At 38.4% G+C, this 26482-nt stretch overlaps 1 protein-coding gene across 1 annotated transcript; it reads right to left on the bottom strand.

The window, feature by feature from the left end:
• Nucleotides 1-727: 727 nt before the first annotated feature.
• CHFR (checkpoint with forkhead and ring finger domains) lies at nt 728-24120 on the bottom strand (the record flags this gene model as incomplete). The annotated part of the gene is made up of 17 exons (XM_082007780.1): nt 728-770; nt 2869-2941; nt 4050-4157; nt 4315-4402; nt 5407-5477; nt 6198-6281; nt 6614-6733; nt 7151-7293; nt 8220-8382; nt 8972-9126; nt 9378-9534; nt 9971-10186; nt 11145-11357; nt 11511-11570; nt 14069-14178; nt 21788-21887; nt 23985-24120. 17 exons carry the CDS (start codon nt 24118-24120, stop codon nt 728-730), a joined length of 2040 nt encoding a protein of 679 aa, XP_081863906.1.
• Between the last annotated feature and the right edge of the window lie 2362 nt (nt 24121-26482).

Genomic DNA, 26482 nt, shown 5'->3' with positions numbered 1-26482 from the left:
AATCTGTTCTGCTTCAAGTATTACCCCAACTTTAGATGTGATTTTCAAATTTTTGTGCAATTATTTTTGTAATTTAATGTGAATAAAAACATCAACACAACTAAACTAAGAAAAGAAACTGTACTTCTTACGCTACAACACTGCACATCGGGTAGAAGCTTTAAGCTGAAACAGCTGTTTAATGGACGGAAATTTTTTTTTAAAGTGAATATTAATGTGTTTCTAGCCCAAACGCAATGGGTAGTGACAAAATATCAGACTACCGCAAAATGCAGTTACAAATATACACTGACAATTTCCTTCTTAAATATTAATGGCTCTTGAAATATCATCAGATACTTTTACAAAACATTTCTATTTTAAGTCTAAGGACTTTTCTTAGTTTCTTCACAAGTAGTGCAAATACACTCCTTATTCTTAGGTCTTCCCAAGATATGGCTGATTTTTTTGTGTGTGATTTCTGTTTATGCTCTTCACTGACGTGACACAGGGACACTGTAGTCATGAGGATGGAATGCAATGCTTGCTGGACTTTCTTGGGAAAAAAAAAAATCTACCTTATTCATGTACAGCTGTAAAATTCTACAAATTAAAAAGTTCACACCAGATTACCTGATGCAAAAGTAATTGAGTCCCTGCTATGGGGGAACTGAAAAGATCCCCTGAAACCTTAAACTGTACAAGCAGTGTAACAGGTTTTTGTCCCCTCTCTACAGACTACAAGTATTCAGTTCTTGAATCGTGTTTGTTCACAAATGTGATTGAATTTCCTGAAATAAAATTAAAAAGAAGTATTAAAATGTAACAAAGTTCTCAGAAGTCAGGCAACAAAAAGAAAAGAGTCCGCATCTTTCATGGGGTATTTTAAATGTTAAACAGTTTAAAGCAGAACATTTACACACTAACATATCTGTTTTTCAGAACCTGTTTAGATGGTACTCTACTACCACGTAATCTGTAACAGGATTTTCAACGTCTCTCCTGCCTAACCCTTGTTAGTTTTATTATGCATACAGAAAACCTGTTATTAAAAGCATTCCTCTATACTTCTGCATACTTCAAACCCAGAAGGCAATTAAAACAGGAACCAGCAAATTAATTTTGCCCTGTAAGACATCAGTAATTTTTAGTAGACAGCATTACACAAGTCACTAGGAACTAGAATTAACGAGGCTAACAAAACATTTCAACATAAACACGTTCTTCCACTGACTTAGAATCTTCTTCTGGAAAGAAAAAGGTTAAGTTTTTCTCATTCTGTATATATAGGTTTTATAGGAATGGCAAGCCCATCTTCCTGAATTAAACAGATAACACAATTTTGTACGAGGCACTTTTTTCCAATTCTAAAGAAAACTTCTCACTGTTCATTCTTTGTTTTTCTCTTACGTGGGTTATGCATCCCCTGACATAACTGAAACAGGAGTTGAGTGTGTCTATACATATACATGTGGAAGAGATGACACAAGAGAGACCGTGAATTTTCTCCCTCTTGCTGAATTAGATCAAAAATTAGAAAGAAACCTTGCTTACAAAACCAAACTACTTAGCAAAACAGTTTAGCTCAATTAAAAAAAGGTAACTGGATATCTAGAAGTGGTATGACAAGATTGTTTGCTTCTATGGATTTTAGGAACTCAAGCAGCCAGTAAAGTTCTAGGAACAGCTAATGCTTGAAAGAAAAAAGGAAAAAGACAGGAAAAAAGAAATAAGGAGAAGAAAAAAAAAAGGAAAAAACCCTGAGTCATTTCCATTCTAGATGGAATTATCCACCACAATATGAACAAAGACAACTAGTGAGTGCTTTGATACTGAATTAACGCTCTAACATTTCAAAACACAATCTCCTCTGGGAACACAGACAGTTCTGTAACATGAAGTTATAGATAGCAGTGGTGCTTTGAATTACACCTGCAACTTAAATCCCAAATTATTTTTGAAAGTTATTTGGAAAACCCTCCGAATTTGTAAGAGACTGGGGATGAATATTTTACAAGTCTTTCTTATGATCTGCTTGCATGAGCTGTACAGACTGATTATTTTCAACCCATAGTACCTGAAATATTAAAAGGAATTATGCTAAGTGTGTATGTTCATTGCGGCATTAGAAAGATATTGCAGAATCTACTATTCATTAAAACAATTTCTCAATAAGGGGTGACAACTCTTGTATCTTAAACTGCACTGAGAATTTAGAGAATTATTCATAAAGCAAGAAGGATGTTTCTACCCTCCCTGGAACCAGCTAGCTCTTAGGTAGATAATTTTTGTTTTGTTTTATAAGTCTTTAATATTTGTTACCACACATGCATCCTTTCGTAAAGATCCAATTGTGTTGGTTGTCTGTGCCCTGATTTTTTTTTTTTTAATTAAGGACCTTGATTTAGTTTGGGTGGACATCTTTCATGAATGACCAGATACCAGGAACCCATGTCCCCTAGATGTATTAAAACACTTGAGAAGTAGAGGGTTAATATCTTTTCAGGCTCAGTATTTCATTTTCACCATACGCCCGATTGCTTGGGTCAGAGGTGAAGCAGAAGCTGCTTCACTGGCAGAAGAATAGGAATGAAGGGGGAGTTGCGGGTAGAAAACAAGACTGAAGAAGTGTCAGCAATGGGTTACATCAACTTACAAGTGCTAGCAATGCCCTTCTGACATGCACGAAGGGCTCATTTCAAAGTTGTGTTAAAACCAAAAATGACAATCCCTCCATCCCCCTCCATTCCCCACGCTCACCCAATTTTGCTTATGCTGCAACAGTGTTACTCATGCAATTTCTGACACTTCAAAGGTTGTTTTTGTTGTTGTTGTTTTCTAAAAAGAAACAGAAAATCCCCACACCACTTCATAAATCGTGTAACTTACATGGCATGATGTGCTTTGACCTGAGTTCGACAGTTGCGCCCCCAGTAGCAATCAGGACGTGATGTGACAGTCACTACAAAAAACAGCAAATTAAATTCTACATTTATTACAGAAGTCATTAAATAAGGTGATTTAGATTATTAAGCCACTGCTAATGGTGGTTACTCATCAGAGCAGGCTTTGTAGAGAAACAAGACATGATTGGCAAGTAACGACTGTAAACTATATTGGTTCACCTTTCTAGAAAGCAAGCAAACACTTAGTGAAGGACAAAAAATTCATTCTGAATATTAGGCTCATGCAGATTTACGATGAAAGGATTTGGTTCTCAGTGCTGTCAACTGAAATTTTACCACTTAGTTTAATAGAGATGGACTTTACAGTTTAAGACACTGAGCCTATGTCTAGGTACATTTCCATATGAAAGAAAAATTTATTAATTTGGTCAGAGTTTGTTGCTCTTCTCCCACTTTTACATGCATTATAACTCAGCTGTCCAGGAGGCCATTATACTAAAATGAAAAGCAATGTCTAAGGAGAAACAAGGTAGAAGAAGCAAGGTAGACTGACTGTCTCTCATTATGCACAGAAGTAGAGTTCTCAACTGTTAAAGACAGGGAAGCTGTTGCTAACAACAGGAACTAGATGGATAAAAGTAACATTGAAAAGTAGACTGTTGGAAGAGCTTCTGTTCCCAAGAGATTTGGGATTGAAGGAGGCACAGTTGCTTGCATGATATTTTATACTAAATCTGTAAATGCAAACAGATTTAGAATTAATTTATGAAAACATTCTTGTTCCTAGTTGAGAGCTGGTAAAATGTAAATTTTTCAGGAGGTGCATCATTTTGTGTACTTTAATGGGAAAATAAATTAAATTACAGCAACTAGTTCCTGTTGACTGTATTCTGGATTTTACTGAATTCCTTTTTTCACTATGCAGATATAATTATTCTACAGATGAGAAATCATACTGAAAGAAAAGATTCCTTTAGGGACTCTGACAATAACTATATGCAAACTTAGCAGCTGACAAGTAAAGCAATCAGCATAAGATATTAGTCTGGCAAAGAGATTTGCACTGGTCTACACAAGGGTACTAAAAAACCAAGGCTACAAGCATAAAACTGACTTAACTCTTTAAATGACTTTTCCCCCCTTACTGTGTGAAGCAGTCCCCACCTGGCAATTCAGCAACAGGAATATTCTGCCTGTACTGATAGGCGAGTTCTCGAAAGCTGCGAAGGCCACAACAGTAGCAAAGCACTGTGTTCCCAGTAATTCTGTAATCTGGGGAGAAAATCAGTTTGTACATAATGTCAGTGTAACGCTTGAGAAATCAGTTTTAACAAAAATGCCACGATGGCACCAGTTACATGCACAGAACTTCTAGTCTCTCGATAATATTACTGAGTTATACATGGACAAAAATGAATGTAACACATACCTGACAACATAAAAACTCCTCTTTGAAGAGCTAAAAGACTCTCGTTTAACATATTTTTCCATGTCAAACCCCTGGATGCCAGGTAATCCTGAAAAGAGCAATTTCAATGTTTACTCCAGAAAAATCTCCAACATTAAAGTGTGACCAAGCTATTCACTTGCAAATATTTCCAAATCTAGATCTAACTAGGTTTTCAAAATGGGCTGATGCTGATTAGAAGTAAAAATTAAATACCTTTAACGTAATTAGCATGAGACTTTCATATCACCAATAAAACCTTCCACTCAGCATCTTTTTTCATAAGACTCCTACTTTCGACAAAAGAATGTAAATAGATGCATTTCAGTCACACTCTCATTTACCTTAAATCAAGACTTCATCCAGTTTACCTAATTTAGATAACCCTGTTATGGTATGGGCAAAATTATCTTCCATGCAATCTAGTGTGCACTTTAACTTATCTGGGAAAAAGATATTCAACAAGTCTTGTTTTCCTGGTGTATTTTTAGTGAATTATTTTTCTCTTTAATTAATATTTTGGATTTCACGCTTCAGCCTGTAGAAACTGACCTCCCTAACAAATACTTTATACAAGTAGAATTCTTTGATGATTTAACAACCAAACACATTTGAATCCTACAGTGTGTCTATCGGTCATTTAAACTCAAATTCAGAAGTTATGACTAGAATTTTGGCCTTCTTGGCAGCCATGAGACATACACATTGGAGAAATCAAACATCAGGATTGCATGAAAGTGATTTCTTTTTGTTATTGTTGTTAATTTGGGTGGTATGGGAAGAGCAGATGCCAAATGGAATGCACCTCTAGAATACGATGCCATCTTACGCAGCGACTGAAAGGACCAAATTATCACCCTAAAATGCTTCCAGTCTAGACACGGTAACTATAACTTTGGTCCAGCTGAACGTTTAGGGCTCATTAGATTTGACTTTTAGAATCACGTGCTGCAAGTAACACAATGCTGCCACTGTAACTGTTAGGTAGCACAACACTATCATTTCATGAATAAGTACATCTTAAACTTTCTATATTAATTATTATGCATCATACATAATTTTTTTTAAACGTACCTTTAGGATATCTGACTCGTAGTGGTTGTTATTTAGGACTCCATCTAAACACTTATCACCAAGATTTATTTCTAATCAGAACAAGAAGAAGAACAGTTACTATTTCTTCCCCCAACCCCATGGCCCTGACACATTATTCCTGAAATAATGTGTCCAGTCTCAAGGTGAGCACCAAGTAAATAACTGCATTCAACATATGCTAAAGCATGTGATATATAAATTCCAGTGGCAATTAAAGACAAGACATTGAGATTTTACAATTTTACCTGTAGTAAACAGGTAAACACAAACACTATTACTAATCTGCACAAATGAATAGCATTATTTAAAGCATATTCCATTAGCTTTAAACTGCAGCCAAGTAATTTCCACTGTTTTAATTTATTTTTTAAAATGTCTAAAACCTGGAGTTTCAGAAGTCTGCATGTTTAAGGGTAAGGTTCTTTTCTAATCAGTTAACATCAGATGTTCAGTGCTCTTGCATTGATTTGTATGATTCTCTGACTAGGCTGAAATACATGATAATTCTTTTTATACGGGAAAGCATTGTGCTTAACAAGTGTTGTTCTCAAACCCAATATGGTATAAAGACAAGAAGTTAAATGCTCTCAAAGTTAAGACACATATCACTCAATTTTTTGTTTGTAATGTGAGGACACAGCCTTTGTTTCCTTTTGCATGAATCTGCTACAAACTAAGCTATTATATTCCTTAAATTACCTAAATTTCAAGACAAACAAACATTATTGCAAAGTGAGTAGGCTTATAAGAAACAGATTATTCCACAATACCACAGAATGGTGCCAAACAGCCAAAACATGCCATCCGAGTGCAGCCCCAGTATAAGTGACAGAAGGGTTGCAGACAAACTGTACCTGTAAAGTAACAAAGAAAACCCCTGTCAGGACCTGTACACAACAAAACTCAGCAGTTATTTGTTCTTATAAATCAATAACAATAGAGCCCTGATAAACTTGGTTAAAAAAAAAAAGTACAACTTTCTCATTTAAAATACATTCTATAGAGGAATAAGACATTTTATAAAGGAAGATTTTTTTATGCTGTTGCTACAAGAGTCCAGATAAAGAATATTCAAATAAAGAATACTCTTCAAAGTAAACTTAAGTTTAATAAAAAATGAGAGATTTAGTTCTGTAGCCAAGATTTAAAAAAAAAAAATTTTTTTAAATGTAAAAAATGTACACACATTGCTGAGGAGCAACATGAGGATTCTGTTCACGCTCTGCTCTTCGGTCGGGCATTGGCTGAAAGCAGCAGGTGCATATTACATGACTTCCTTGAGCAGGACACACATATTCCTGGACAGCTAGATGAGTTCAAAATAGGAAAAAAAAAAAAGATAGACTGAACAATGTACATAACTGCAATGTGGACTAGGAGTTTCAGTGAATATTAGAAATATAAAAATCTGAGAGTAACAAGCAAGCAATGTAATTTTTACAAAGATACTATAAAAGAGCAGAAAACGACATTCAGACTTCTAAACTATGTAGACATGTAAAATATTTCACTATATAGAACAGTTTAAGAACTATCAACCATCAACAATCTATTTTGGACAGCCACAGAAGAACCATGGTCAAATCTCGTATTTGCAAAGCCACCTATGTCAAGTGGCATTACTCTCACAGTACCATGAGAGTTGAGTTTGCTTAGTTCATAATGGATGTATGAGTTGTAGTATTTTAGTATCACACTGCTGAGAAGATTTCACGACACTGACCTGCAGGGAAGTTGGCTGATGTAGATGGCGCATCTCCCAGTGCTTGCGTTCCTCCTGCTTCCGTCTCTTGGCCTGTGCCAGGCAAAGTTGGAACAGAGTGTCTTCGATACCCTGGGCACTGTCTGCATACTATATATGGTTGACTGAAAGAATAAAATAAGGTCATAGGAAATCACACCCAACAAATGCAAATATAACTCACATCCCTATGCTAGACAGGATTGGTCATACTTTCAAAGTTTAAATTTTTAATTTCTTCATCCAGTAACATATGGATGTTTACGTAACTCAGTCTCAGTACCTTACAGCTGCGAAGATTGCTGTAGTTGTAACAGATAAAAACTTAGTGTTTTGCAGTATTGCCCAAGTAGTTTAAAAAAAAAAAAAAAAAAGGAAAAAAAAAAGAAAAGAAAGAGTGGTATGACTGGAAGGGAGATGAACAAGAAAGAGAGGAACAAAGCTGGAATAATTTTTTACAGGAAGAGTTTTTCTGTTCCCCTCTAGACATACAGCAATAAATGTTTGCTGCTAGAATAGAGAGGAGATATTTTGGTGCCTGGGAATCCCTAGGTCAGGCATCAGCTGCTTTAGTACCATACACCTGGTGAAAGCACCATTCCAGACACAGAAGAAAGTACAGTCATTGCAGCTGCACTCATCGGGTCATGGACCTCTTTACGTCCTGACAAGATCTTAGCCAGAAACCTATTTTCTCTAAAGCAGCAGCCAATTTGTAATTGGAAAAGGTAATTTCACATATCTCACATGATGTTGCACAATTCAGGATAGAACTGTTGGTCGTTAACTGAATCTGGCTGGACTTCTAGGAAGTTCTAAATGTAATTATTTTTTTATTGACTGCTCAAGGTTCAGTAGGATTGCCAGTAGAATTACCAAGAAAATTACTGGTAAGAATGAACTTACCTGAACACAAAAATAAGATTCTTTCTGGCAATGATCATGGAAACACCACCAGCAATAACAGTGTTTATGAAACTAGCTCAGTTTGTGGGTTTGTGCATTCAAATATAGGTAAATCTAATCCAGTGCATAACTTAAATGGACATACCTGATATCTGAAGATTCACTATCTACATCTGACAATTCCAACAAATCTTCAGAACTTCCTTCCTCATCTGAAAAAGATCTCCGCACCTTAGGCTGCAACATGTCTTGAGTAATTTTGTTTCTAGCATCCATGCTGCGTACATCGTCTTCATTACGACATTTATCTGGCATGAGAAGCAAATTCAAATTTCAAGAAAAAAAGAATAGCTCACATCCTTTATACCCACCCTACTTTATTAACACAATTACCATTATTATGTTTTCACTTCCATAAAACTTTTTTTTTTTGTTAAGTTCTAGAAGATCTTAGTCAAATTCCTCTTTCTATTAATGGAAGTGTAGTATTAGGCAACTTAAGTTTTGTTTTCAAGAGGCCATGATCGAAGTTAATTAAATCCATATTCAAGTATATTTTTCAGAAGTATCTGAGTTTTGGTAGCCTAATCAGTCAGTGTCTCCTATTTGATGAAACTGAAATCCTTCTCATGATTAAGCAGTAAAATAAAATAAAAAATTCTTAGCATAGTCAGTTATAGTATTAAATCACTTTCAATTCTCACGCAGTATTTGAAATATTACAACAAGTTGTTATGTCATATTAAATGCACTTGTTTTCTTACAGCCATGTCAGAGAAAACAGCAGAGTAATAATACATACATAGAAATTTAATAGACAACAGTCGGTGCATACATCAATTAGGCAGCTGATGTGTGAAATACATCATATTCTGTTAGACACGCAGTTCAACTTGCCTGGATGCTGAATCAGATAAGCTTCAACCAAGTTGTTCAATATGTGATTTTTACAAATACGTTCTACCGGACAACGACAAGTTGGACATAGAGAAGATCTTTCCATCCATCCCGAGTAGCAGGCAGCACAAAAAGTATGCATACAAGGCTGCAAGCTGGAAAACACAAACATGAAAACAGTGAAAGAAATGGAGTCAAACCACAAGTCTTTCATTTTTCAGATACATTTGTAACACTCAAAAATGGTTTAGCTTTGATTTGGCTATATAGATAGGGAGCAGGAGGAGCAGGGAAGGGACTCAGAAGGGCTTGTGAAAATCCTAAATATCCTGGCCTCCTCAAACAGTTTTCACTGAACTTCATATATTATTTCCACATGATTACAGCTTTTGTCAATCATACATACCTTACACAGTCATGCAGCAGTTCTTGGCAGATAATGCAGGTTAATGTTTCTTCCATCTTATCTGGTTTCACATTTGATGTTTTTGCATCTTCAGAGCCAATTTTAATTATACATTCACTTGGAGCTGCTGGTGGAAGATTTGGACAAGCATCTTCACCTACAAAGACAGAAAATTCTGCAGTATGTTGTTTTTGAAGCTTTTATTAATATATTTTAAGTGTTAAAAGTAAGACCTGAAATATATACACTGATTCACTGTTCACTGGCAACTGTCTCACTAAAGGTTCTTGCTTTACACATAACAGCTGCAGCTACTGAAGACATTATTTTCACTGGACCAGAAATCAAGTCAATAAGCGCGTTTATTGAGCACGCTTAAGTGTGATATTAAGCGTGGTATGCATGCATTTTGAATTCATTTCATACTAATACAGAAAAGTAAGCACAGATCCTTATGTTTCTGCTGATCTCACTGGGCTTCTATGAAAAATGGACATAGTTTAAAAAACTTAATTAGAAACTTAAAGCTAACTTTCAATAATATTAAAATAAAAGAGTGCAGGGTAGGTTGCGCAATACTGTAGTATACTAGCCTCCTTTTAGTTTCTTCTTAGCAGGTTCCAAACCTTCCTCCTCCCCTGTCCTTTGAGAATCTGATTCTGCTTTTTCTTCGTCAGTGATTTCTGATGTGATTGCAGAAGTTTCAGTATTCATATCCAGCTTTTCATGCTCATCATGCAGTGCTCTTAGACACACAGATTCTAAGATGGGGAAAGCAGGCACAGGAGTGAAAACTGAGGATTGCGATCCTGCAAAATAAAAACAGAAACACAGCTACATACAGATATGGGACATTTGAAAACAACAAGTACTCCACACATCAATCCAAACATCTGAATAGGAAAAAGTGTCGTGAAAAGCAATGTCTGCATAATTATATTACATGCAGTCTGAGCCAATCTGACTAATTGGAAGACCCGGGGGGAAAACAAGCTATTAGCTGTGCAACCCTACTTAAAATCCCCATGCCTCTTTAAATAGTATTTATTCATAAGACTATTACCCACACCAGGTCTTTCTGACAAAGATGCCAGGCACAGGGTTTATGCAATGTTGACCATATGTAAACAGGTCAGGATCACAGTGGAGGGCAAAGCTTTGTTTTCACAGAAGCATGTTTAAAAAGTCCCACTGAACTGTTGACAAATGCCATTTTCTAGATAGCCATTCTTGCTCCAGTTCTATTTTAAGAGTTACACACCATTGTGGTATTACACTTGCCAACATAATGCAGGATACTAGACCAGGGATCCACGTGGTGTATTTTGGCATTAAAGCTCTAAGCAAGAAAAGGGGATTGGTGATTGGAAGCAGTAACAGTGACAATTAGAGTACTTTCTCAGAGTGACTGCATGAGCACGAGCACTCCTATCTCCTTACTTTGCTGTATGAGCCACATAGATTTGCTAAGTTTTCACCAGTGCTCTGCTACAAAACCATACTGTAAAGATAGAACAGTTTGGTATTTACAAGCATTTTCTGCCCTCTGAGCATAAGCATCTCACAATTGACTTATCCATCAGGCTTTACCCTGCCTACTCATAGAGAGAAAATTGAAATGCACATATCCACCTGGTATTTTCACTAGAACTTAACAAAGCAAATGCTAAAGAACCAGATAGGGGTAAGAGACTAATCTGTTAAAATTCAACACTGGAATAACAGTTGATGAGATACCAAATTTTAAATACTTGGCACAATTCTTACCAGATGTAGAAGGATTATCCTGCTGAACAGATGCAGACTCAATAACAGAGGTAGAAGAAGCATTAAAGAGGTTAGATGTAGAAGTAGATGGCTGTGGTTCCTCATAGCAAGACTGAGTAGCTGATGGTGATGAGGTAATTTGTGTCTCATCATTACTTCTTCCTGTACTTGAGGTATCTTTGGTCACATGGCATTGGTTTTCTACATTAACTTCTACAGTTGGAAGGGGGGAAAGGAAAGAAAAAGATCTGTGTAACAGTCACCACATCATGGCTTCAAAATTCCAAGGAATCGAACTCTCTCAAGAGGGTTACATTAGTCATTGGAGCTTAGCTCCTCTTCATGGATCTTGAATTACTTCCTTACCTACTGGTTCTTGAGTTGCATCATGTTTTGTGTTTAAGGATTCATAAAGATAAGCAACATCTGAAAGAGATTAAAAAGTATTGATCAGAATCTTTAAATAAAAATTCAGTAACCTTAATCTCACATAAACAACTTCTATTCACAAGTGGCTGCTTCCCCAAGGTGTCTGACAATGGAAGAGGCAAATGAGGAGTCACCTCTATAGTACAGTGTTAATACTCTGACTTAGGAGGCAATTAGGAACAGCACAGCAAGATCTTTTCTTCTCAGGAAACCTTTGTTTCCTGAGAAACAAAGAGCAACTTTTGTGTGACGCTTAACTTGTGCCAGCCATGGAACCAGAGGCTTAATAATTTCTTAAACCTGAAATCTGCTGTGTGTCAGAACAAACTGTATTTTTACTGATATTTCAGTGAAAGTTCTTTGAAGAAGCTTACTATTTCTGAGCTCACTTCTCAACTTCTTAGATCAATTTTATTTCATTTGTTTGTGAGATACATGAGCTCTGAAAAATACAGATTAAGACATGCCATAAGTTTCATCCAGAAACTAATTTAGTATCTATTAATAAAACCAACCGGAAAATATTCCTTTCTTCTCCATCCTACTTCAGCTTAATACAGTTCCAAGGATCCCCCTAACTTACTACTTTTTTTTCACCTCCAGCCACCTAGAAGCAAATAAGACTCTCGGTTTATAGCAACCATTTTTCTGATCAAAAGTTAAAAAGTATTGCCTCCTTCAGAACTACTCAGAACGTCCAAGTCCAAATAGGCATGCCAAATCTAAATTCTCTCTCTGTCTTTGAAGATGGAGAAGATGAAAAAGCAAAACTGAAGGCTTGGTAATTCAAATACTTGTTAACTGAAACAGAAATCAGTGATTCAGTTCATTGCGAAGTACCTGGAAAAATCACATAAATGAGTTGTTCCAAGAAGCATCAACTGCAATAGTGCCATCTTAGAAAGGATTTGTGAGATAAACAAGCCATACAGACAAATACAGCTTATCACTGTTTCTTGTAACATTTATATCAAACAGCATAAGTAGGCCTGATCTGTCACTATGTAAATTACCAGCAACTTCATAAAGGAAGTAGTTCAGTAATAAGTATGTATATATCTAGAATTTTTTTAGATTAGCAGTTCATATGTCCATTACTGCAAGAAAATTGTAAATAGTCTTGTGTTTTACATTAAATACCACGCTGTAAATGTATCTAATACTACACCCTCCCATCTCCCAGTACATCCAATTGTCTTCACAAGAATAGTGTGGCTTATGACCATACGAAATCTGTCCGTTCACCTTAAAGTTCCACTTCAGAGCTATCAAATACAGTAATGAGAATTAACATTTAAAATGCCTCTTTCATCTGAAATCTTTCCAGAAAGTGAGTGATCTCTACTGAAATTTAAATATTACATACGTCACACTTAAAAGAATTGCATAATAACGAACAGAGCAGTTGACTGGGGGACAACAATACATAGGTAAAAACAGAACTTGCCCATTCCCTCTCTCTGTCCCCCCCCGCCATTTATCAAAGTTGAACCCTGTCTGTTATTTCATTATTACAAGCAATTAAATTCTTTCTGTAAATCTTTTCAGCCAGTGTTGGATTTAATGATCCTGTGTAAGTGAATAAAATGAAATGGTATGAAATGAAAAGGTACGACATGAAAATTCTGCTGCCTCAATAGTTATCATTTCTTAATAATTTATGAACATCTTTAAGACAGATGCCAACACAGACCATTCATTAAATCTTTCATTAATTTCACTCCATTGCAAAAACTGAGCATTTACACCTACACCTTGGTCCTCTAAAACTTGGTGCCTGACTTCTAGGTAGTGAACATATGAAAGAACATTACTTCCTGCCCAACAACAGCTAGGCTTATTTAAAAACCCTTTGAGGAAGGGCCACAAATTTTTTTTTTTTTTTTTTTTCCAAAAAACTAATTATGCTATTTCAATTGCATCATCCTGAAAAGAATTCCTGAAAAGAATTATAGGCATGTGAGGCATAATTCTTCTTTAAGGTCACACAAATACTTTTCCAGGTTTACTAATTCTACTTTCACTATAGGGCTTTCCCTGCCCCCCACCCTCCCTCCAGTTTTGCCTCTTCCCCCTTAAAAAAAAAAAAACAAAAAAAACCCAACCAAAACCACACAAAACAAAAGACTTTTGCAGCCTTTCCTTCTGGTACCAAAAATTGCTTTAATGTGATATATAACATCTCACTAACTACCCCAGTAATTTGACTTCTAAAAGAAGCACTGAGCATATGATCAGGACCTCAGTTACCATTCCATGCATTAGTTCTTCCAAAACTACTTCTAGGCACATTTCAATTTCAGACAGTTGCTCAGACTTGTCCCTGTGAAAACTGGCACATCCATGACCTCTTCTATGAAGACTTGTTTTTAAACATTAATAAATTATTTGTCTTAAAATTGAGTAACTCTGGTTTAATTGTACTGATATTTCTTCTCTCCAATGACTCAAAAAAAATTACTAAGCATGCCATTTAAAAGATATAATTTACTTACTGTTCTCTGGCTCATTTTTTCTGTAAACAACATAGATTACATCTCCAGTCTGTAAAGGGTATGTCTGCTTCTTCACCACTTTCAGTTTATTAATTACTGTTCCATTAGTACTGTAAAGAGAAAGAAAAGATAACTTAGCATAGATGTTTTCATAATTACATAGGAAAAGGCAGGGAAAACGTAAGACACTTTTAATGAAGAAAAACTATTGGCTCTCCAAAAAAAAAAAAAAAAAGTAAGCTAGAATAAAAAAGAAAGTCCAGAAACAAATAAAAAAAATTGTCCCAAAGACAGAAGTGCAGAGCTACTAGGACTTCAAAGCTCATTTGCAGCTACTGGTAAAGAGATGGTAGCTGACAGACAGACAAAAGATCCCTGACATTTGGCCAATGTCTCAAAATAATTAGATGATTGTTTCTGTACAATAATCTCCACTCTTAAAGTATAAAAGAGGAAAGAGCAGCAGGGAGTTCTATTCAAAAAGTTCTAGGTTATATTTTACAGTTAACACTGGGAATCCCCTATGACATTCTGCAACAAAGGAACTTTTCCTGCACAGCCGGGGATGTTATGTGGCATTAATTTTTCTCCCCTCTTGCTTCAAATAGCAAAAAACCCTAAAATACCAAGGTTACTTAGGCTGTTTGCAACTCAAAAGCAAGTAGAAAGGTGGAAAAAACAGTTATACATACTTAAAAGATGAGTTGGAGTGAATCATTTTGGTATTGATAAAAACTCTATGACTCATGGAAGAAATTAAATTGAGGAAGAGGAAAATGCAGAGCATTGCTTATTAATAGAGGTATCTCTGCTCCTTCACTATGGGTGATGTTTTATATACAAGCTATTAGTGTTTTATAATGAGTCAAGTTATTCAAGTATTGAATAGTTCCAGCTCAGTTGCAATAAGCCTCTTTCAGGGCTGCAGCATTGTAGAATTTCAGACTTCTGCCATTCAAAATCTCAGTAAACAGTACCAAATATAAAAGAATAGAAATTCTGCTTCTTCCCCTCAGCAAAGCAAGCTGTTGCATGAAATAACAGCAAACCTCTGCTGCCACCCCCTGGAGGCCACCACTTGTGCCCAAGACACAACACAGCCTTCCTCAAACAGACCAGTTTCCTTGTAGAGGAGAGGGATGGTTATTTAGAAATAAACACCTTCCCTTCGCATTATTTTCCTTTTAAAAATCAACCTGGAAAAATCTCTTGTCATTTAGTAACATGACTAGAGAAAGAAAACTAGAACTTCATCCTGTTGACCTTTTTGGACACAAAGTCAAAAGCATTACATTAAAAAGTCAAAAGGAAAAGCAAGCCCTTCTGAATCACTACAGCAAGTCTTGATCAAGGTATCAGTTCTTGCTCTTACCTCTGCAACTTCTTTCACTATCTACATGGTTGAATCAACTAATCCAACATAAATAACAAGATTAAAAAAATAAAAATGCTACTTTAAACATTTAGAAACAAACAAAAATATTTGGGTCACATTGATATCTAATCTATAAAAGAATCTTCAAGATTCTTTAAGCAAGAAAACTATTTTGACCTTGCCTTTTTACCTGAAGCATACAGATGTTGACTGGCCTGAAAGACATAAGCACCAAAGATCCAGCAGAACAGAGACATCACTAAAAGAATGCCAAAGTTTAGCAATTTAGAGGAAAAAAGAATTTTAGTCAGTCTCCTAGAAATTATACTCATTTTTAATTTAACATCGATGCTAGTGATAATATATTTAAACAATTATGTCGAAGTAAAAATTGCACCTCCTTCAACTGCCAAAGAAACAGCAAAGCTTACAACAATCCCTGAAACCTACCAGAGGTCCTTTAACAAAACTAGGAAACATCAGGTTTGACCTCCTTAGTTTTCCAGGAGGCAAAACAAAGCATGCATCTCCAATCTGCCATAAGTGGTTTAGATCTTATTCTGTAATAAACAGCTAAACTCAAGTAAAGAGAATTGTCTCCTACTGAAGTTTAGCTTCTACAGGCAATTCCTAGTCGCAATATTTCACTAAACGTAGGGGGAAAAAAAGTCACAAAAATGTATTTTATGAAGTTTCTCTGTCATGACTGCCAAGTTCCAAGACGGTTATGAGGGACAATAACTCAAGTGAGCTATCCTTGGAAAAAGAAAAAAAAAAAATATATATATCACCACATTATCTAGTAACCACTCCTGCTACATCTCACAACGCAAACTGCAGAACTAGCTACCCAAGACCTTAATTGTCAAATTGACTACAAATAGCCAAATCTTTTTAGTTCTGCACAGTTATACTGACTTCAGTGAGAGCTGACTAATTTGGCATTCATGAACCCAAAGGAAGTAAGAATAAACTGATAGCACACAACAAAGAAAAATACAAGCTTTTCTTAAATGCATTAGCAAACTGAAGTAGTTGTATTTATATCTCAGACAATAATCAAAGAGAAAAAAATATCCAACTATCCCAGATAATTGTATTAGTCTTTCATTTCAAGTTTCAAGCTTCAGCATGAGGCATTTAACAGATATGGTGACATACCAGATTAATGTTGTGGGTATTTTTTAACCAGGCATACATGATAAATTATGACATTTGTACATACCTCTGATGTTTCAAATTAAAGGCCCCCATAAAATAAGTAGAAAGTACAATGAGAATCCCAAATATGATACATTCCATTCATTAGGACTTAATGTTGAATTGGTACCAACTGGCTGTATAATTTTTGAGGTGCAGAAGAGAAATGCTACTATAAGATATAAATTGTCTGCATTGTGAAACAATGTCACAAAAGGTCCCAATGTCACTTTTCTTAAAAGTGGAAGAAAAAAAAGTCAGGCCTTGACTCAATTCCAATGTAGTCAATGACTCTACAGTTTGATTTATGAACCTTACATTACCTACACTTCCCAATCTCAGCTGTTGTGCAGAACTGATGTGAACAGCAACAGCTCACTCAGAACAGGCTTACTTTTGAAATAGGTGAATGATCTATGTGTTGTAAGATACTTTGGTATCCTTCCGAGAAAAATGCCAGTCTTACTTTCTAGTTATTACTAGCATCCATCCAGGAAAAGAATGTAATTTATGGTAAAACTTCTGGGTTAATAGTTTTAGAAGTTATCTGCATTTTGTAAACTGAAATGAGTTTTGAATTCTAGTAAATTACAGAATCTCTTCTGTACTGTGTCAGTCTCCATTCTTTTAATGTTCACAGAAATAGTTTTGACTGGTAGGGTGAGGAAAATTTAGTAGCAGGAATGACACCAGCACCAATTGAAGATCAGCCTCCAATTTACTCACAGAAAGGGAATATCTGCTTGCGTGTCACATGAGTATCAGCCTTGTGTAAATATGCCTTTTGTGCTCTGAAACATCATTTACTACTTAGAATCCTTCAAAAAAAATTACCTAGAAGACAACAAGAGGTCTTTAAAAAAAAATTTCCTTAGTTGCCATTAAAATTTCTATCTCAAAATTGAGACTCTTACAATTGCTTTTACTTAAGGCAAGCCAACTACTGCATCCACTGTGTTAGGTCAGCTTCTAAAATTCATCTTCCTTCAAGCAGTATAAAGCAACTAGTGCATGCTTTGAAAATAAAGCAGAAACATACCCCAAAAAAGGGCGAGCCTGGGAAAATTTTATTGTACTATTTGCTAACTCTTGGCTTTTGTTACTTCCAAAGTTCTATTTACTCAATAATTTTGACTTCTCTACACATTTCTTTTCACCTGCAAATTTACGGTAATTCTTTCCAAAGCCGATCGAAGAACTCGTTATGCTACCCATGGAGATAAAACCCAATGCTGGCTGTCTACATATATTTGATGATATTCTTTGGTTTAGCTGCAATACAGAAACAAAGTCCACTCAGTTTAACTGTCCCACACTAGCTGCCTCCTTCAATGCATTCCTCTTCACCAGAAAAATCTGAGCTTGACCACAGCAATGTTTCCAAACTATTTTCCACTTCAGAGAAGAAAAAGCTGATGCTGCAGTATTTTTCTGGGACTCTGGGCATCTGCATTGCCAACTGAAACATTCACAAATCTTCTTTCAGCCTGATTAATTTTTTGGAGCTCATCTGATATTCAGCACAAACACTGGAAGACCCAGAAGAACAGATAGTCTTCTGCAAGTAGTCATATCAGCCCATTTAGTTTCTTGATTCAGCAAATGGTAGCCACGCTTCATACCAAGTCACAGGCAAGCAGAACACATAAAGGATCTTACTCTTTTTGTTACATACATAGAAGTGTAACGTGCATAAGCAGCTAACTGGTAGCACTCCATACCTGCAGCCTTTCTATTACACCACCATTGTAACAAGCCTCACCTTTCATGAATATATCATATAGAAAAATAACTTTAATTTGGCTTTGCTAGTTTTCTGCTAGCTGCACCTTCTGCCTCAGGGTGCGTGTAGGAAAAAAAAGGGGGCAGGAATGTTTCTGCAACATTCACAATCCCTTTAGCTTGTATTGACACACATACTTCCCACACTACAAGAAGGACACGGAATTGCTGGAGCGTGTCCAAAGAAGGGCAATGAAGCTGGTGAGGGGTCTGGAGCACAAGTCTTATGAGGAGCAGCTGAGGGAACTGGAGTTGTTCAGAAGAGGAGGCTGAGGGGAGACCTTGTCGCTCTCTACAACTACCTGTAAGGGGGTTGTGGCAAGGTGGGTGTTGGTCTCTTCTCCCAAGTAACCAGTGATAGGACGAGAGGAAACAGCCTCAAGTTGCACCAGGGAAAATTTCTTTGCTGAGAGAGTGGTCAAACATTGGAACAAGCTGCCCAGGAAGGTGGTGGAATCACCATCACCGGAAGTGTTCAAAAACCGTGTAGACATGACACTTTGGGACATGGTTTAGTGGGCATGGTGGTGTTGGGTTAATGGTGGGACTTGATGATTTTAAAGGTCTTTTCAAACCTTAATGACTGTGATTCTGTGACGTTGGTCTAAACCAATTCTACCAGCTACATGCAACTGAAACTAGGGACAGTTTTCTCAAGCTTAGATTTACAGCTATGCTCTGAGACTGCCATGACAGGCAAACACGGCCTGATTCATTGTTCGAAACATCTTGAAATTTGGGGTAACATTTGAGTGACAATTATAAGCCACTCCTAGACATCCTAGCTAGGCCTCATATTTTTCCCTAAAATTTAGCATTCTATCCCACAGTTTCTGGGATTATAAGCCCTCCAGGGATCTATCCAGGGACCTATCCTGATTATTTTCTCTAGCTATAACCTAGAAGTAGAGAGGAAATACACCCTCATCAAGCTCGCAGATGACACCAAAGCAGGGACAGAGCTGGGCTGCCATTCAGAGGCTCTTAGGCAGGCTAGAGGAATGAGCTGACAGGAACGTCATGACATTCAATAAGGACAAAGCCCAAGTCCTGCACCTGGGACGGAATAACCACCTGCAAAAGAGACCAACCAGCAAAGGCTCTTGGTGGATCTTATGACTACGTGTAAGATCATACGCTTTGGACTTATGCCTGGGCTTAAGTCAGCAGCATGTCCTGGCAGAGATGAAGGCCTACAGCACACTTGGCTGTATTAACAGGGGTGTAGTCAGAAACTCAAGTGAAGTGATTATTATTCCCCTTTACTTGGAACTCATTAGTCCACATCTAAAATATTACATCTAGTTTTGGGTCACCTAGTACATGGAAGGTCTTGATAGACTTCAGCACGTCTAGCAGATAGCCACCGACATGGCCAGAGGGCTGGAGCACAAGACCTATATGCTAACGGGCTAGGGGAACCGGGCTTGTTTTGCCTGGAAGAAGGCAGCTTGGTGAGCAGGGGCCTAAGAGCAGCCTTCCAGTACCTAGGAGGAAGTTACCACGAAGACAGAGACAGGTCCTTTACTGAGGTGACAAAGGTCATAAATTGGAACAAGGAAGATTCAGATGGATGCAAAGAAGGAAAAAAAAAAAAAAAAAAAAAAATCATTGTGAAGACAACTGAAGTCTGGATAAGGGCCCCAAGAGACTACAGAATCCCTGTCCTTTGAGGTTTTCAAGACTAGAGAAATCCTAAAAAACAAGTCCAAATCCAGTGATGGCCCATCTTTGACAGAGTTTGAACTAAGTGACCTCCTGAGGTCTCTTCCAACCTGAATAATTCTATATGTTCCCTTTTACTTGAGGAAATAAAATAAAAAGAAATGCACAGTCCATGTAAATATCTAAAAGCAAGTTCCTCACCCTGAAAAAGACTCCTTTTAATATCAATATAGCTACTAATTGATCAAGAGACAGAAAAGGAGCAGAGGTGCAATAATTCTGATGAAAGAAAAATGTCAACTAAAGCTCATATATTCTGCCAGTGGCCCCAAAAAATGTGCATGCCATACAATTAGACAGTTCAAAGTTTATTCAGAATATTCTTGGAGGGTTTTTTGTCAAAGGCTCAGCAGGTATTTGATACTAACCCTGAGCTACCAGAACAATACATTTAATTGCATTCTGCTATGCCAGAACAGGGATTCAGCATGATACTCTTCAAAACCTCAAAATTTCCTCTTTATGTATGTACATCAATATATTTTGAAGTGTCTTCTTTGTCTATGGGTAAAATGCCTTACAGACATGAAAAATAGGGGGAGCTGGCAGAAAAGTATTACATGTTTCTTTACTGACTGCAATAACCTGGCAGAAGAAGAATGTGGTTTACAGAAGCATTTTAAAATGTCACGGAATTCTTGAAATGTAATAAACAAGAAGCTTTCTGCAATCTTAGACAAAAAATCCTGTCAAAAATAACACAGATGAAAATTTTAAGACGTTTACAGTCTCCTCCTAAGAAATACCCTTCCATACAAATTCCTATCTCAAATTTTATAGACAATACTAGAAAACAAACTAAAAACCATTGGAAACCACCCACAACCCCTGCAGTGCTATTTATACTCCCATAGTAGCCTTAGAACTCTACAGGAAATAGCCCTCACCAGTATAGCAAGTTCACTGGCCTTCAGTATGTGAAGAAGTATGTAATTAACTTTATAAACTAAAAGTAAATCCACTAAATTAGCTCTAGCTTTTTAACAGTAGTTCCAGTGAGATATGGGCTTAAGTCTTTCTACATAAAGGGCCTTAGTTCTCACACTCCTAACTTAACACAGAAACACTCAGAAAAACAAATTCTGATCAAACAAAAGAAAACAAACCTGAAATATCAACAGTAAAAATCTAGCAAACATCTTTTATTATTAAATTAGACTGAATAGGCTCTGATCTCCATCTGACATGCCCACCACAACTGCTAGACTACTACTATACCGATGGTATATAGATTACTGATATTTTGAATACCAGAAAGTTGTATAACAAGTACAGATTTTTACTCCACATCTATTTTATGCTTTGAGATCATCACTGCAGGTATTTCATTCCCTACGCAAGTGCCTGAAGTGAGGCACACTCAAGCTTAGAGCTTTTAAGAATGCTGGCATCACTTTTTTCACAAGTCTAGAGAAATATGCTACAGAACTATTACACCATTTTTCATCCAGTAGACTATGAATTCCCTTGTAGAAGAAAAAAAAATTTAGGGAGAGCCAAACATGACTGTAAAAGCAGGAAAAAAAAAAAAGAAACAAAAAAGCGAAGTATTTACTATTGATGCCTTGAGCAATACACAAGATTGTACTTCACAGACTAAAAAGAAGATAAGAGTAAATGTTCATAGGAGAACAAACCTTGTATCTTCCAGTGACACTTGACCAGATTCTTCATCCACTATGATTTTACAGTGATCTCCAGACACCAACTTGTTGCCAGGGAAAGATAAGTCACAACCTTAAAAAGAAAGCAGATTTTCCAGCATGCTTAAAAATATACATCACAGACAGATCAGCATTCTACATGTCTATAAATGCACAAACTGACTCATGTACATCTGCAATAGTTCAAAACTTCCACTGGCATATAGGCAGCATCATAGTCAAGTATGTAAAACATAAATACAAGCAGTGAGATAGCTCTATGTGCTGATATAAGCTTATTTCAACAATTTCAAGATGTTTTCGTTATGCCCCTCCCCCCAAATCTTAGCCCTTACAGATGGAAATCAAATCACAATTACTCTGTTCTAGAGTGGTAGAGATAAATTCACACATACGTGAGGAGTTCAATCTAAATTCTCAAGGCACACATCACAGAGTACCCAGCTCTTTTTCCACATCATTGTAACACTGTTTTATTGGATTTAACTTCTGCTTCATCCCAGTATATTCGGGGGAAGTAGTGGGAACTAACAGCTAATAAATAAAAGAATATCATCGTTCTATGTTGAAGTCTTTCTTTTCTTTGTTTTTAAATAGGAAATTTTTTTCATCGCTGCTGACAGTGCCATTACATTAATAAAGCTGAAAGGAGATTAAAAATCCAGAACTCAGATTTAGGGATATGCAGAAGAACTGTAATGACAATGTGACATGACAGAAACCTTCCTGCCTATGACTCCAGGGCTCTGAGCAAATCTAGTATTTTTACTTCACTTTAACATTGAATGTTCAAGGCAATGATCAAGGTTCCCCTGTGTAAGACACCAACATCTCTCACAAATGTCTCAAAGTATGCTTACATAAAAGTTACAATTAACAAACGTGATTCATTTCCACCTATTCACATTGTAGGCGCACCGAATCTCAGCCTGCGAGAACAACGTATCCAGAAGGAAAATAGTAGCCACTATATATGCTGGTGACAGTTTATCACTAACCTATTCCTAATATTGAAGGAACAATCAACAGCTACCGAGTTAACTGTTGCCACACGATTTGTGATATTAGGAGGCCCAGTGAAAGTGAGCAGACTAAATTTTATTCAGGAGCATGCCAACGTTTCCATTCTATTCTATGGAGCTAGACTTACTTTCATATGGGAACAGGAAGGACAAAATGCTCGAAACAAGCATTTCTAATGCTCCTGAAGTTTTTCTAAGTAATACCTATGACACAAAGCTTGGCAATTCTTGTAAACGCTTATTTTATTAATCCATTAGCAAGGAGTTATGGAAGCAGTAAAACACACAAAACATTTTTTTTCTGCAAGATCTCTATTTCTACTAGACCTCAATTTGAAGAACTTTACCTACAGCTTAGATAATGATAAGCAATCTAAATGTATATTACCAAATGTAAATAGGCAAAACATTTTTCCTACAATACAGCATCTGAATGTCCCATAGATCTATAGCATCTGGTGTGTGTTTGGGACTATTTACAGAACATGATTGGTCAGTCAAATAGCTTGAACTGATCAAGAGGAAACTGAAAATTAGTGCTGTCAGGGACGAGTAAAAAAATTAAAACACTGCGATGATTGTTTTAAATACAGTAAGCATGAAATCCTTTAAAATAAAGGCAAGTAGTAATAGCCCTAGACTCTGAGAATAAAGCTTTCAAATCCACTCTCAGAGAAACTTTCAGTACTTGTTAGCAATCGTTATATGGCCAGAAGAATTAAGGGCTTTTATGTGGGCGTTTTCTTTTCTGGGAAGCACAAGCATTTTGCTTTGCAGTTCCAACTTACTTTAACCGCAGAAACAAAATGAGAACATAAACAGGACTGATACACAGAAACTCTTCTGAATCAACAATCGTTTTTTCTTGTTTGTACAAACTGTCACAGACAACCTAAAAGGCATATTCCCTTTCAAACGTGCAAATGTCACAAGTTGGTAAAAAAGAAAAGGTCAGTGTAAAACTTCCTCTTCACACAGAGCCAAGAGGTAAATTAGGAATAAGGGACCGTCTGTAAAGCCCTCCAACAGTTGAAAGCACCAAATCCAACTAGTTTCAGTCCACCTTCCAATGTTTTAAAGGCCAGGAGGGGATCGCTTGCCGTCCCCGGAACACCGCCCTACGCCAGCGCAGCCTGTCCCTGTCCCACCTTTCTTCCGACCAATTGTCCATTCTCTTTTCAGCAGCAAGACGTGCGGCTCTGCCTCATCAGCACCCAGCCGGATCAGCTTCCCCCAGGGCTGCTGCTGCTGCCGGCTCTGCTCGCCTCCTTCCGAGTGCTCCATTTGGATTCACATCTGACAAAAACAAACAAAGCGAACCCAAAACCCACCGTCACACAGCACCCGGGGGGGAGAGGGCTCACTCGGGGCCGGCAGCCCCCTCCCCCTCTTGGGGGCCGGGCCCTCCGCGCCGCCCCCCGCAGCCTCTCACACCCCGGGGGCTCCCCCGGCCCCTGCCCTGCCCGCTTCCTTTTGTGTGGAGTTGGAAAGCCCTCCCCCTAGGCCACTCGGCACCCCGCAGCCAGCCCACCCCCTCCCTTCGCCCCCACCCTACAGGGCCGCTCCCCCGCTGAGGGGAAGCGGGCTGGGGCGGCCTCCCTCCCTCCCTCCGCTCACTTCTCTCCCCAACTTTCCGCCCTCCGCCCCCAGCGGGCCCCGCTCTCCCGGCAGAGAGGGGCGGCGAGGAGAGGGAAGGGGGTGCCGCGCCCCCCACTCCCCCCGGCTGCCTCCGCCCGCCCCCTCCGGCCCGGCGCCCCCTCCCCTCGGCGCCAGCCCTTACACCCAGTCCCGCGGCCGAGGCGGCTCCTGTCAACAGACATTGCCACCATCAGCTGATCCGGGCTGGGCAGGGCCAGCCCTGCCATTGGAGGCGGCGCACGGCGGCCATAGAGAACGCACCGGTGGGAGAGGCGGACCTTCCGGTGCTCACCACCGAGCTATGCGAGCTAGAGAGTCGCATTTTCCGGGGAGGCCGCGGCGCGCCGCCGTACATAGAGAAAAGAAGGGCAATAGCGAGGCTTGGGCATACGGGACGCCTCGGCGGACATCTTGGGTGTGGGCCGGCTTACAAGCGGGACAAGGGGCTCGTCGCCATCTTTGCTGCGGGCGCATCAAGCGCCGCACAGGGAGTTGTGTGTGCCGACAGAGCTCGTTTAATCGATCACTTACAATGAAAAATAATTGTTTAACTCTTCGATGTTGAAGAGTTATTAGTTTGCCAGCACCGGCTAAATAAAAAACATAGCTGGTGTTCCAGGGGCATGCTTGAGAAAAAAAGTTCACACTGAGGCAGGATCACTGCCTGTTGATGGGGGTTCACACCCGGAGGGGGCAGCCCCACTTTTAATCAGTGAGGAAGCTCTTACAAACCAAAACCTTAAATTATCTGGGACAAGAGTGAGCAGCAGAGCTTTGTGCACCTTAAGAATCATCACTTTGCTCTTTGTTGCCCCAACAACCACCTCATTTCAGTGCCCTCTTCTACAGCAGTTGGAAACTAGCAAAGAAAAGGCCAAACCCAACAACAACAAAAAACCTAAACAAAAGAGCAAGTGGAAGATCTCACCAGTTCCCCATATCCTGTGGCCCTGCACCGGCTCGGCCTGCAGGACCCATGCTCCTGGCCTCACTGCACCACTCTGTGTGGCCCTGGTCTGTGGGGCCATCACGGGCATCCTCGTTTCCCCAGGCCCCTGCTTCATCTTCCCAACCTCTCTATCCCACTGGGAGCCACCTCAGAGAGCTAAAATGTCTGAAAAAAATCTCCCCCTTGCTTGCTTACATTCTGCTCCTGCCTTAGGCCGGTCTGAAGTCCCGCGGAGCGGCACTCTCTCTCCCTGTCGTGCGCTCCATGCTGCCTTCACCCGCCAGCCTCACAGCCAGGCTGCCTCAGGCAGTCACCCTCTCGCCCACCCGCTCGGCTGGGCCCGGCAAGTTTCCAGCTGGCAGCTGCCTTTCCTCTGCCAGACACATCCAAATAGTTGGAGTTTCTTCCTCATGGACCGCTGAAAGACTTCTTATGCATCAGCCTTTCTTCCCTTGATCTGACCCTTGATTCCACAACCTAATCCAAATCATCTAACATAACCAGGCACCCCAAAGGCTACCGAGAAAGCCACTACCTGAAATTTGGTGGTCCTTTCCCTCTTCGTGTAAAACATTGTCACTACTACCCACTTGTTGATCTGCTTGTTTCTCTATATTGGTTTCCATTTTTTTTCCTGGGACATTTGTACCATTTGTACCATTTGTACCATAATCTTTTTAAGCCAATTAGCACCCCATATAAAGTGGCTTCTTAGGCAAACTACAAAATTGTAGTCCTTGTGCACAACATCAGTAGCAACCTTCTAGTTGTGAATTCCTTTATCAATCACATTCATTTGAAGGACTTGAACAGTTTTATGTCCATCAAAATAGAGGAGGAAGAAGCTGAGCTGTCCTGGATTTCCCTGCTGGTTAGCTTTTTAAATTAGTCATATAACATGCACAGAGACAGTGAGCTTTTGGTTTTTCCCTTCACTGAAATGATTTTGAAGTTTGGATTAAATCAGAAGGCATGAAAACAGGAACAAAACCCTGAAAACAAAACCATTTAGCAGTTCTTTGCTTTGATACACCTACTTGGTTCACAGGCTTGGGCTCT

Source organism: Phaethon aethereus, assembly GCF_964289735.1.
Source record: "Phaethon aethereus genome assembly, chromosome: 17".
NCBI classification, from domain to species: Eukaryota; Metazoa; Chordata; class Aves; order Phaethontiformes; family Phaethontidae; genus Phaethon; species Phaethon aethereus.
Note: the sequence above shows the minus strand (reverse complement) of the source record. Positions and strands in the feature narration are given on the sequence as shown.